Source organism: Lagenorhynchus albirostris, chromosome 21, assembly GCF_949774975.1.
Source record: "Lagenorhynchus albirostris chromosome 21, mLagAlb1.1, whole genome shotgun sequence".
Taxonomy (NCBI): Eukaryota; Metazoa; Chordata; class Mammalia; order Artiodactyla; family Delphinidae; genus Lagenorhynchus; species Lagenorhynchus albirostris.
The window spans coordinates 2857326-2870042 of NC_083115.1; the positions used below are offsets into that span (position 1 = coordinate 2857326).

At 53.7% G+C, this 12717-nt stretch overlaps 1 protein-coding gene across 12 annotated transcripts in view; it reads left to right on the plus strand.

The window, feature by feature from the left end:
• The window catches only part of ANK1 (ankyrin 1), a 96910-nt gene that overhangs the window by 34136 nt on the left and 50057 nt on the right, over window positions 1-12717 (plus strand). For all 12 annotated transcript variants that reach the window (XR_009538278.1, XR_009538277.1, XM_060136526.1 and 9 more), the window contains exons 10-17: window positions 1834-2031; window positions 3435-3533; window positions 3962-4060; window positions 4565-4663; window positions 6077-6274; window positions 6817-6915; window positions 7854-7952; window positions 11798-11995. Coding sequence is in view for 10 of the 12 variants with exons in the window: in XM_060136526.1 (XP_059992509.1) it covers window positions 1834-2031; window positions 3435-3533; window positions 3962-4060; window positions 4565-4663; window positions 6077-6274; window positions 6817-6915; window positions 7854-7952; window positions 11798-11995 (1089 nt within the window). In the remaining 2 variants the exon portion in view is untranslated. The remainder of the gene's footprint in view (window positions 1-1833; window positions 2032-3434; window positions 3534-3961; window positions 4061-4564; window positions 4664-6076; window positions 6275-6816; window positions 6916-7853; window positions 7953-11797; window positions 11996-12717) is intronic.

Below are 12717 nucleotides of genomic sequence, written 5' to 3' on the forward strand. Positions count from 1 at the left end.
GTCTGTACAGCTCGAGATCAGGCCTCATCTCTTTTACCCTGGCTCCAGAAAAGACAGGAACTAAGCACTCGGGGAGTCTTCAGGGCCTGGGCCGGACTGGATGATGTTGAAAAGAAAACAAAACGGTTCTTCTCGAGGTCCTTTCGGGGCCAGAGCAAAAGCCCAGCCCTCAGTTCTAACATGAGGTCTTGAGTCTTACTGGGGCCGAAGCTGTCAGACTACCTGGTGTTGCCTGCACCGCCTCCAGGCCTACTGCCTCGTTCTTGGGGTGAATTTAGAAGGTGGTCAGAGCAGAGCAAGGCAGAAACCAGACCCACCCATGGCCACTCCCGAGGTTTTCTGTGCGCAGCTCCCTGTCATAAGATTCTACACCATAGGAGCAGTTTATTCCCTGACCGAGGGTTATGTGAGTGTTCAGTGGAGCTCGCTGAAATCTGGGTCATGTTCACGGCCCAGGCTGTCGTGTGTGTGTGTGTGTGTGTGTGTGTGTGTACATTTCCCCTTTTTATAAGGACAGCAGTCATATTGGATTAAGGTCTACACCAGTGACCTCATCTTAACTAACTACATCTGCAATGATCCTGTTTCCAAATGAGGCCACATCACGAGGTCCTGGGCTTTAGGACTTCAACATGTGAATTTGAGGGACACAGTTCAATTCAGTCACTAACGATAGCCGTCATGCCGCTTGATTGTGTTCCTCCCTCGCTGAAAATCCTGCTTTCAGTTGTCTCTTGCTAAAACCTAACGTCCCAGTTTCCTCGCTCAGGGGTTTCATGATGCAGCTCCCGCCTGCCCCTGGAGTCCAGCTCTATGCCCTTGGCCTCCCGCGTGTTTACCTGCATGGAGCTCCCTGGGTCCCAGGGCGGCTGCCTCTGTGGCACTGCACACGCCATTCCCTTCTCGGGGATGCTCTTCCTGTGTCGTCTTCCTGGCAAGGTCCTAGCTCAGGGATCACCTCCCTGGGAAGCCTTCTCTCCCCATGTCCCCCCGACCCCATCATGACTCCACACTCCCCTGCTCCTCTGTGCTTTATCAGGCCTTCCTGATGTCACCACACGGAGTGGCAACAATGTATCTCTTTTCCCATCTTTAACCTACTAGTCTGCCAGCTTCCTTGGCCTGGAATTCTGTCTGTTCTGTTTCCCCAGAGCTTATCCCATACCTGATGTACTTTAATCACTTAATATTTGCTGAATTTATGTCTGAATGAATGAGAGTGAGTCTTCTCTGTCTTTAATTGTTTGAAATAAATTGCTATTTAAGAAACAGTGAGGATCCTTAACAGTTTTTTAAAGTGATGTGCACTTGTCAAGGACAAAGAACGGAGGGTTTTAGATCCAAATTCCATTTTAGCATCATTCATTCATTCAAGACCACACTGATTAAGGACCACTGTGTGTGTTACATGCATGCGTGGAGCGTGTAAGAGATACCAGGCACAGTCACTGATCTTAAGAAGCTTCTAAGGAAGGAGAGAAGATACATACACCTGAAAAGTTAATTATGAAAACAATTCGGCAAGTATATAAGTACGGTCCGAGTGAGGGGTACCGATGAGAAAAGCCCACAGGAATCAAAGGTGGCCAGGGGAGGCCTCGTGGAAGAGGTGGGCCTGGCTAGAGCTGGCCTGGAGGATTTGGCGGGGTGAGAAGAAGGAGGTTTGCAATCAGAGACCAGCAGGAACGCGGAGGCCGGAATGAACCAGGCTCACCCGGGAGCCACATGGAAGCCCTGTGTAGGGAGGAGGTGGGAAGTGAGGTTGGAATCATTGCCTGCCTTGAATTTCCATGTTCATTTCCTTTGCAACTGGTTGTTTTCCCTCTTCACCAGAATGGCTTGTCCCCAATCCACATGGCGGCTCAGGGAGACCACCTTGACTGTGTCCGACTCCTATTGCAATACAATGCAGAGATAGACGACATCACACTGGACCACCTGACCCCGCTCCACGTGGCTGCCCACTGCGGCCACCACAGGGTGGCCAAGGTCCTTTTGGATAAAGGGGCCAAACCAAACTCCAGAGCCCTGGTGAGTAGGAGGCTATCGGAAAAGGTGCCAGAGGGGCTAGGGCCAGAGCTGCATGGCTGAGCCCCCCAGGGAGGTGCCCACTGGTGCCTGGAGCTGCCCTGGAGATTCAGGGCGGGGACAGTGTCGGGGGTGGGGCGCTGAGGCCCACGGGGCGTGGCAGCGCACAGGCGGATGTGACCTTACTCCCTGCCGCATCCCACACATAATGACCGAGCCCGCGTAACAGGCTGAGGTCTGGGTGGGTTTGGGCCCAGGACACCTGACTCACAAGCAGTGTGTGCGGTAGGTATGCGGGATGTCACTCCCGTCCGTGCCCAGAGCTGAGGGTTGGTGATTTCTAGCGACTGCCTGGCTTTTTGACCTGCTTTGGGGGCGAGTGAAATGGGCTCAGCTAAGCATCCTTCCTCTGCAGAGGGGCTCACAGTGGTCATGGTGCTTGAGCAGAGGTGAGTTCAGGCCTAAAGCAAATTCCCTCCTGGGACTGTGGTTCCTTTGGCTCGCCCCAGGCCGGGGGCTCCCGGGAAAGTTGCTGGCGGGGCCGGAGCGGTGCACGGAGCCTGCCCACACCCGCCATCTCCCCTCTGCCCATTCCCAGAGGAGGAGAATTTAGAAGGCCGGACAGCCTCCAGGCCGCCAGGATGGCTCGTTCATTCATTTATTCATTCATTTGTTCAGACAGCTTTCACCGAGCAGGCCCCACTTGCCGGGCACTGTCTGGGGTAGTCGGGGTTTCTCAACCTCAGCACTACTGACATTTGGGGCCAATGTTCTTTGTTGTGGCGAGACTGACCCGTGAATAGATGTTTAGCAGCATCCCTGGCCTCCACCCGCTAGGCGCTGATAGCACTCCTCCCCTCCTTGTGACAATCAAAATCGTCTCTAGACATTGCCAAGTGTCCCGGGGGCGGGGGCTGGGTGGTGAGACAAAATCCCCTCCCCTCACATTGAGAACCACTGCCCTAGGGGTTAAAGCACTGAAAAAACAAGCAGACGGGCAAAACCCAGCGAACAGAAATCCCTGCCCTGGTGGAGTTTACATCCTAGCGTATCACGTTCGAGCAGGGCTGAGGTTCAGAAATCCATTTGACTAGAAACGCACGGCGGTTTCAGGGAACGTGCTGGGCTTCACAGCAGTTCTCTTTATTGTAAATTTCCCCTTAAGGAAACTTTAAACGGCAGGCTCTTTCAGTGCGTCCAAAAATGAGACTAAATTTGGAAAAAGGGTTTACAGACAACATACCCAGGACCTCGCCTGGTGAGAGCCACCCGCCCCTTCCGTGATTCACAGTGATTGACGTTTAGGCTGGGCAGGGGCTCCCTTTCCATCAGCAGGGTGGTCTGGGTGTTCCTTGGGCTTGAGTGCGAGCCCCTGCTTGCCTGTCTCCCTTTGTGTGGGGCTGCAGAATGGCTTTACCCCCTTACACATCGCCTGCAAGAAGAACCATATCCGCGTCATGGAGCTGCTGCTGAAGACGGGGGCCTCCATTGATGCTGTCACTGAGGTAGGAGAAACTCCACAGACGAGTGGACGGTCTCCGCGGGCCTTCTTCCAATAGCCATCTTGAGAGTTGTTCTTTGTGGCTGCGTGTGTGTGTGTGTGTGTGTGTGTGTTGTGTGTGTGTGTGTGTGTGCTAGTCTAGCACTCTCAGGAATACATCAGGGGTCGCTAAGACCGGGAGCTGGTGTCAGATCTCAGGGAGCTGTCCAAGGTCAGCTGCAAAATGTTTTGAGTTGTACATGTGGGTGGAATCACCCTGCAGTGTTTCCCCTCCGGCCATTTTCCTAGAAGCAGACCCATTTCATAGAACTCCCTTTCCTTGGAAGACTCCTCTGGAGCCCCTAGAGGCAGGAAAGCTTAAGCTCCATCTGGCTATGTGTCTGGAGGAGTGGGCAAGTCTCCCCCGTCTCACTCCTGTCTGGTCTGTTCCAGTCTGGCCTGACACCTCTCCACGTGGCCTCCTTCATGGGGCACCTGCCCATCGTGAAGAGCCTGCTGCAGCGGGAAGCATCGCCCAACGTCTCCAATGTGGTGAGTCTGTGGGGAGAGCAGGCCCTTCCTGTGGACGGAGGGCTCAGAGGCGAGCGTTTGCCAGCGATCCCAAGCTCTCCTCTCGAGGACAGAGGTAGAATTCTCAGAATAGCAGGCGCTTCGGACTTGGGGAGATGACTGTACGTACTGACGCTTTCTCAGTTAAATGTGTCACCCATGTGTAAGTCTTGGGAGTTTTATTTTGGACGATCATTTGGGAATTTCTGTGAGTGGTATCTGGGAATGCATGTATGTTTTTAAACATTCCTTAGCTCTGGGGTTTACCTTTAAGTGTATCTCACACACACACACACGCACACACACACACACACACACACCCCAGGCATCAGCAGACTAAAGGCTGAAGTTGCTTTTTGCTGGGGCATCTCCACCTCTTGGAGGAATGTCCACCGAGCTACTCCAGGCTGGCACTGCGGAGCCCTGTGTGTGCCCTTTTGCAAACCCAGCAGGTGTTAACACTTCCATAATTTTGTTATTTTACAGAAAGTGGAGACCCCGCTACACATGGCAGCCAGAGCAGGACACACAGAAGTGGCCAAATATTTGCTCCAGAACAAAGCCAAAGTCAATGCCAAGGCCAAGGTGGGTTCTGGAGGTGGGAGGGATCCCAGATGGAAGCAGTTCAAGCGCAGGAGGAGCAATCCTCCCTGATCGGAGACCAGGCTGCAGGGCTCGTGGCGCCGAGATTCCTTGTCACACCTGCTGGGTTGCAGCACACTCTCCGGTTCTGCTTTGCAAGGGTTCTGAGAAGCCCAGAGATGTGTTGGCATCAACAAAAGGCCAAGAAACAGTACTGCGGTGGGGTGGGGGGGGCGGGCTGAAAGGTTGCGTGATGGTTACAGTCACAGTATCAGAAGAGAAGCAACTTTTTGAAGAAAGCGTTGCCGGTGAAAATCAAGATGCCCTCGCGATGTAAAAGGCATCTCTGAGGTACTGAGTGAGCAAAGGGTAAGAAGAGCTGCCGAGTTTGCAGTCTGACTTTGGCCAGGATCAGGCTTTCCTACCGCACAGACCACAGAGCCTCTGTTTAGTGTCAGGACTGTGGTTTGGGTTTGAGCCACGTGAGGGAGGCCCCTAGCTGGGCCCAGTAACACAGAGACCCTGCCCACTGACCCCCTCAGCTTCCAGAGGAAACTGGAAGGGGGGGGGCAGGAGCTGGGATGAAAAGTCATCTTTCCCCAGGTCTGACCCTCCCATTGCCCCTGGCGTAGAGAAAACCAGAGTAGCCTTCAGACAGAAAGACAAGTGGACTCTTAGACAGGACTCGGGAGACAGTACAGTTCACCTTGTTTGATTGCCCTTCACTTTAGTGTGGGCAGATAAAGTGTTTTTTGCAATAAAGTGTTTTTTGCAGATAAAGTGTTTTTTACAATTTGAAGTTTTGTGGCAACCCCGTGTTGTCAGGTGGATAGCATTTTTCTAGCAGTAAAGTATTTTTTAATTAAGGTAAGTGTATTTTTTAGACATAATCCTATTGCACACATAATGGAGTGTAATAGCGTGTAAATAACTTTCATATGCACGGGGAAACCAAAAAAATTCATGTGATTCGCTTTACTCTGTTACCCAATTTATTGCAGTGGTCTGGAACTGAGCCCACAATGTCTCCGAGGTCTGCCCGTAAGAGCAACCACAATGTATAGTTTGTGCCAAACGTGGTGTGAAACATCTTATACATGCCGTCTGCTTGATCCTAACCATAGCCCTATGAGGTCAATACCATTATTCCCATTTTACAGATGGGAAGGCTGAGCCTTTGGGCAATTAAGTAGGAATAACAACTAACTTGAAAGATTGTTATAAGAATTAAATAATATAGAACATATTGGTTCCCATAACTCAGAGATTTGAACCTCAGCTCTTCCTCTTACTAGCTGTGTAGCCTTGAGAAAGTCACTTAACCTCTCTGGGCCTCACCTGCCTTCTTTATAAAATGAAGAGTTGGGTTAGGTAACCTTAGTGTTCCCTGTTCTTTGTTTTTGCTTTGGGTTCCAGGATGACCAGACCCCACTTCACTGTGCAGCTCGCATTGGCCACACAAACATGGTGAAGCTCCTGCTAGAAAATGACGCCAACCCCAACCTGGCCACCACTGCCGGGCACACCCCCCTGCACATCGCGGCCCGAGAGGGCCACGTGGAAACGGCCCTGGCCCTTCTGGAGAAGGAGGCGTCCCAGGCGTGCATGACCAAGGTACAACATTCCTCCTCCCGTTCTCCAGAGCGGCAGGCTGGTCCCAGCTGGTCCTGGGGCAGGGGAGGGCGTTCCCATCTGGTCCTCTGTATTGCCTTGACTGTGCTGAGGGCTGCTGGGAGGAATGGACCCACAGGACTGGCCGCCACCTGTGAGCTGTGTGTGTCCCGTCCTTCCCCAGGAAGGTGAACTGTAGTTTCTCATCCAGCCACCAGCCTTCGTCTGTTTATCATGGAATGGCTCAGGATCTGCTCTGGCCAGACCAGACAGGCTCTGGGATGCGAGAAGGCTGGCGGCCCAGGCCCTGCCCGCAACTAGCTGGCTGTCAAATAACAGCACCAGTGGTTTTGACTCCGTCACGAGAGGGGCAGGTGGCAGCCCCCGGGGCTCTGGGAGTCTCAGCGGGATCACACCTTCTGCGCCCTTTATTCTACTGGCGTCTCCACGCCAGTCGGGGTGGGACACCTCCTTTGCCGCGGGCCCTTTCTCCAGGGAGGATGGCGGGCCTCCCCATGGTTCCGACGGCCTGTGTTTCTCCTCAGAAAGGATTTACCCCTCTCCACGTGGCGGCCAAGTACGGGAAGGTGCGTGTGGCACAGCTGCTGCTGGAGCATGACGCGCACCCAGACGCCGCCGGGAAGGTGAGCTTGACCTTCCCTCCTGCCAGGGTGGACCCGGGGCAGAGGGGCAGCTGCACCTGGGTGGTCATCTCTGCCTGAGCCCACTGTGTCCCCCTTGCGCATGGGCTGCCGTCCAGGAAGAATGGCCTCTGGGGAGACATCTTTCTGACAGAGGCCTTGCCCTTCTACAAAGACCCGGTGGCCCCTCTGAGCGAGGATGCTGCACTGCCCCATCAGCCCCTAGGACCCCCAGGAATGGAGGTGACCCCCAGGACTGAGGCGGTGACCCCAGGACTGAGGCGGTGACCCCAGGACTGAGGAGGTGACCCCCAGGACTGAGGCAGTGACCCCAGGAATGAGGCGGTGACCCCAGGACTGAGGCGGTGACCCCAGGAATGAGGCGGTGACCCCAGGACTGAGGAGGTGGCCCCCAGGACTGAGGAGGTGACCCCCCCAGGAATGAGGCAGTGACCCCAGGACTGAGGAGGTGACCCCCCAGGAATGAGGAGGTGGCCCCGGGACTGAGGAGGTGACCCCAGGAATGAGGCGGTGACCCCAGGACTGAGGCGGTGACCCCAGGAATGAGGCGGTGACCCCAGGACTGAGGAGGTGGCCCCCAGGACTGAGGAGGTGACCCCCCCAGGAATGAGGCAGTGACCCCAGGACTGAGGCGGTGACCCCAGGAATGAGGCGGTGACCCCAGGACTGAGGCGGTGACCCCAGGAATGAGGCGGTGACCCCAGGACTGAGGAGGTGACCCCAGGAATGCGGAGGTGGCCCAGGTCCAGCTGGTGTGTTCTTTAGTGACTTCAGCTCCAGACTGGCTCTGAAATGGTGTCAAGCAGATTTCCCGTGTAACAGAAGTGACACGGATCCCCACGGGGCGCTGCCTGGAGCCACAGGCATGGCCAGTGGGATGTCCCCTGAGCGAAGGCTGTCCCCTGTCCATGTCCCCGCAGAATGGCCTGACGCCCCTGCATGTCGCCGTGCACCACAACCACCTGGACATTGTTAAACTGCTGCTGCCCCGGGGCAGCTCCCCGCACAGCCTGGCCTGGGTAAGCCTCCTGCTCCACCCCGCCCCCACCCCGCCCCCACCCGGGACAGCAGGCGGCCGCCACCCCTCAGGGAGGGCTGTGCAGAAGCAGCCCGATTGCCTGCAGTGCGATGGCTGCTGACTGGGAACCGGAGCGGGCCGGGAAGTGGGGAGCACTTCTCAGCCACAGGTCACCTCGCAGATGTGGAGCTCGTTTTACACAACTAATGTGTACCCCAACCTGGTGTCAGAGGTCAGCATGTACAGCGTGCTCGTGGATTCCGGGACCAGGGCCACACCTGGAGAATATTCAGGGCTGGGGGTGAACTCACCAGAACCTTGGAGCGAGGAACCTGTCTTGAATGCGGAGTCTCCCCCCAAATCTGTTTCTCTCTGGAGTTCCGGCTCTGAGATGGTGCCGTTTCTGTACACACGTTACACGTTGAGGTGTGGCCGGCGTGCACCCTCACACCAGCCCCTGAGATGCTCAGAGCCATGGGTGGTGCATCGCCCCTGAGGGACCCGGAGTGTAGAGAGTGGATGGGGCTTATGTAAGAGTGGACTGAGAAGGCGCTGTACGAGGTACAGGGATAAAGCTGGGCGCGAGGATCATTTTGGGGGGACAGGCCGTCTCCTGTGGGGTGAGAAGGTGTGCAGGGTCTGTGAGGGGAGGGGGGCCGAGGGGGCTGGTGGCCACGCAGATGAGGGGCGAGGAGAGGGGGCAGGGCTCGGCTGCAAAGGACATCGCGGTCCCTGAGCGCGCCACAGTGCTCAGCCCTGTGGCAGGAGGGAGCCATGGGTGGGTCAGGGTGTGATTCCAGCCGACACCTGCTGACTTCCGTGGGGACGCAGGGCAAGGCAGGGCGGGGCTTCGGTTCCCCTCTCAGAACGGCTGCTCATCTGGATTCTACAGCCTCCCTTTCCTGCAGACACAGCATCTCCCAGACACCCCTTCTCCCTGGGCTCCGGTCCCGCGCTGTTGTAGCAGAGCCCACATCACTGTGTAGACAGCGTGCAGCCCTGCTGGGACATGACTTACTCCTGCTTCTAAAAATAAAACGCTGGACTCGCACCGCTCCTTATATAAAAGACATCAGAACCAGGCTCATGGTATTTAAAGGGAGCTTTATCCAAGCACAAACCCTGCACAGATGGGTTTTGTTTCCATGGCAAAAAATAGTTTCCAAAGCAGTCTGGCAATTTTGTAGAATCTCACATGCAAGTCTCTCTGCACCCAAACCAAACCCACCCCTTTCTAATTTTGATGCTAATGTTGTTTTACTGTTTGGGCAGAGCTCTCTCCAGTGTGCGCATTCCTTTGGACGAGCGCATTTCCTTGGGGAAGAGGAGCCTTTTGCTGGCTTACACCGTTCCTGAATCTTCCCCCCACCACCACCCCGGCTCTCCTGCCTCCCTGCCCCTCGTCCTTGTCACCTATAGAAGGTCATTCATTCCCTGTAGTCCCAGCTTGGAGAAAGCTCACAGGGGTTGGTCCCTGATCTGAGACTGACGGTTGTTCTTGTATCTTGGTTTTAACTGCGGGTCACCTGGCAGCCTGACCTGGACAGGATGCCGTTCTTCCAGTGCGGACATCCTCCATTGCCCAAGTGGCCTGGACTCCTGATAATGCTAACGTGAATAAGTACTCAAGTTCCTGTCCTTTGTTCAGTAAAAAAGGCCCTAATAATCCTTGCTTCCATGCAGGGAATGGAAGGCAGGCTGCAGTCAGCACCCTAGGTGAGCAGCGGCCTCACCCCATTTCATCCTGACTTGGGAGCTTGTTACGAATGCAGAATCTGGGGCCCCCCCGTCAGAATCTGCACTTTACCAAGATCCCAAGTGATTTCACACACATTCAAGTTTGAGAAGCACAGCTCCAGCTAAAAGACCTGGGCTCTGGAGTCGGAAGATTCTCTGACACTCAGAGAGAAGGATCTCCATTTGGGGATGACTCCAAATCTCAGGCCTGATCCACTGAACCACACCGCTTTTCTTTGCTCCCTTTTGATACAGTACAAAACTCATTTTGTTTAATTAATTTTATTACAGTCAAAATGCCGATCTTGTCAGGGGAACACAACCTACAAAGAATTTAATGTTTTCTCATAACATAATCAAATTTAAAAGGAGGAACAGTAGGATGAATCATCTTACATAATTACTCAGAGAGAATGATTTTTATTATTCAATTTATTCTTTGGGTAGATGACAACTTTCCTTTCCCCAAAATCTACTTTGCAGACAGACGGGTCTCACCGTGTCCCCCAGTGCTTTAAACTGGGATTTTACTGTATTGGTCGGCCCCTTTTTTTCTGTTTCTTTTCCCTGATCAGTGGATCCTGGCAGAATCAGAAATGTTGGTTTCCACAATAAGGCAGTGGCTGGCAAAGGAGATTCAGTTCTGTGGGATGGCCAGAAGGATGCTGGCCGTGGCAGGAGACCATATGCCTTATGCCATCTGCTCTGGGACTGGGTGGGCATATGCTTGGAAGCTCCTGGGTCCGGCACAGGGGTCCTCAGGCCTGGCATCCCCCTTAGCCCTGAATGCTTTGTGGCCGACAACATCAGCCTTACCCATATGCTTGTTGGAAATGCAGAGTCCAGGGCCTCCCTATACCGTCTGAGTCAGAATCTGCATTTTACGGAGATTCCAAGTGGAATCTTGCTCCAGTTGAAAGAACCTGGAATCTGGAGTCACAAGACCAGACTTGGGTTCTCTGTTGTTTCACTTACTATGTGACACTAGAAAAGGCGTTTAACCTCTCCGAGAACTGGCTTCTTTATCCAGAAAGCAGGGTAGTAATAAAAATGCCTGTCTTACTTGCTGTACGTGGGTTGCAGTGAAGCTCAAAAAGGATAATGTAGGTGGAAGTGGTTTCCAACAGTGATAATCAAAGTAGGCTGCCTGCAGTGGGGTATGGAGTTTGCTCCCAGGCACTGCTTCCTTCATTGAGAAAGTCTTCCTCCCAAGACAAAGGGGAAAGGAAAGCCAGCTGAATAGAGAGTGCACAGTGACGTAGCTGATTTACTGTGGGACCGATCTCCTCATCTCATAACGGACTTAACAGATTTGTGAACCAGGGCACTGCAAAACCATACAAAGGTTTTATTAATTTTATATCTCAATTTTGGAAAGCACCTTCACATATATTATCATATTTGATCCATTCAACAACTTTAAGAACAAGGTAGATGTTACTGTCCTCTTACAATGGCTTAAAAAATACGAAAGGAAGTCTAGTTGACCATCTTGCCCCTAGTCACATGGCCGGTTAAAGTGGACCAAGGACTGACTCCACAGCCCCAGGTCCCTTGCTGGGGACATGTACTCTTAACGCCACCTGCCTGAAGCCACCAGGCCCAGGGGGAGCTTTTGGCCCAACATCACGAGGAGAGAAGGGCTCTGTTCCTTTTCCTCTATGAACTGGCTTTGGGGGGCATGTTTCTCACTGTAGGAAAGAGGGCATGGAAGCCTTTCATTTACTTGTGTGCCTAGCTTGCTGGGTGTTCTATAGGCCTGCTGCCTGGTTGAATCCTAGCATCTGTTTGGGACAGAGCACCTTGTGCACAGAAGATAGATGGAGAGAACGGGTAGGGCATTTGCTGGCTCTGGGAACCAGAGAAGAACCACAGAACCACAGAAGATAGATGGAGAGAATGGGTAGGGCATTTGCTGGCTCTGGGAGCCTCTCCAAACCAAATGGACTCGGTTGGTTGGTTTGTTTACTGAAATGGCCCTCCCAGGTGACACCAGCCCGGAACCAGGCCTCCTGGCCCCTCCTCAGAGGATCTAAAACATAAGGCATGTGCTAAGCTTGTCAACTCAGCACTCCTGTAACCAGGCTCCGGTGGCCCCTTCTATTTCAGAACGGCTACACCCCTCTGCACATCGCTGCCAAGCAGAACCAGATGGAGGTGGCCCGCAACCTGCTGCAGTACGGGGGCTCGGCGAACGCAGAGTCCATGCAAGGCGTGACACCCCTCCACCTGGCGGCCCAGGAGGGTCACGCGGACATGGTGGCTCTCCTGCTCTCCAAACAGGCCAACGGCAACCTGGGCAACAAGGTAAACACGCGTCTGCAAATATCCCTACAGACTCAATCACATTGGGGGGTCAGCTGACGACACACTGCATCTCAGGATCAAGCACCTGCTGTGTGCCCCGGTTCTGAATCAGGTGATGCGCACGTACACGTGCACGCGCGTGTGTGTGTGTGTGTGTGTGTGTGCGTGTTCTTCGTTGCAGTGTGTGGGCTTCTCTCTAGTTGTGGCGCATGGGCTCAGTAGTTGCAGCTCGCGGGCTTTAGTTGCCCCGTGACATGTGGGATCTTAGATCCCCGACCAGGGATCAAACCTGCGTCCCCTGCACTGGAAGGTGGATTCCTAACCACTGGACCACCAGGGAAGTCCCCCTGTGTAGGTTTTATCTCAGTTTTGTAAATGAATAAACAAGTTCAGAAAGGTTGCTTATTCCAAGATTGCAGGACCCCAAGCCTACCTGATGCCAAAGCTTTGGCTGGTCCTTTCTAAAGAGGTTGACTCAAGAATCTACAAAAAGATCACTACTGAAATCCATTGCATGCTTTCCCAAGTATAGGCCAGTGTCTACATTCAGGAATGTACTAAGTAAGCTGGGACTAAATATTCTTTTTCTGTGAGGAAGATATTGTTTTCAGTGCCAACCTGCCCCTTCAATGGAGTCTCAGTCCAGGGACTGTTGACGTGTGAGCAGGAAACCCTCTATGTGGTGTACCTGGCACGTGGGAGGATGGGCGTGGGAGCCGTTT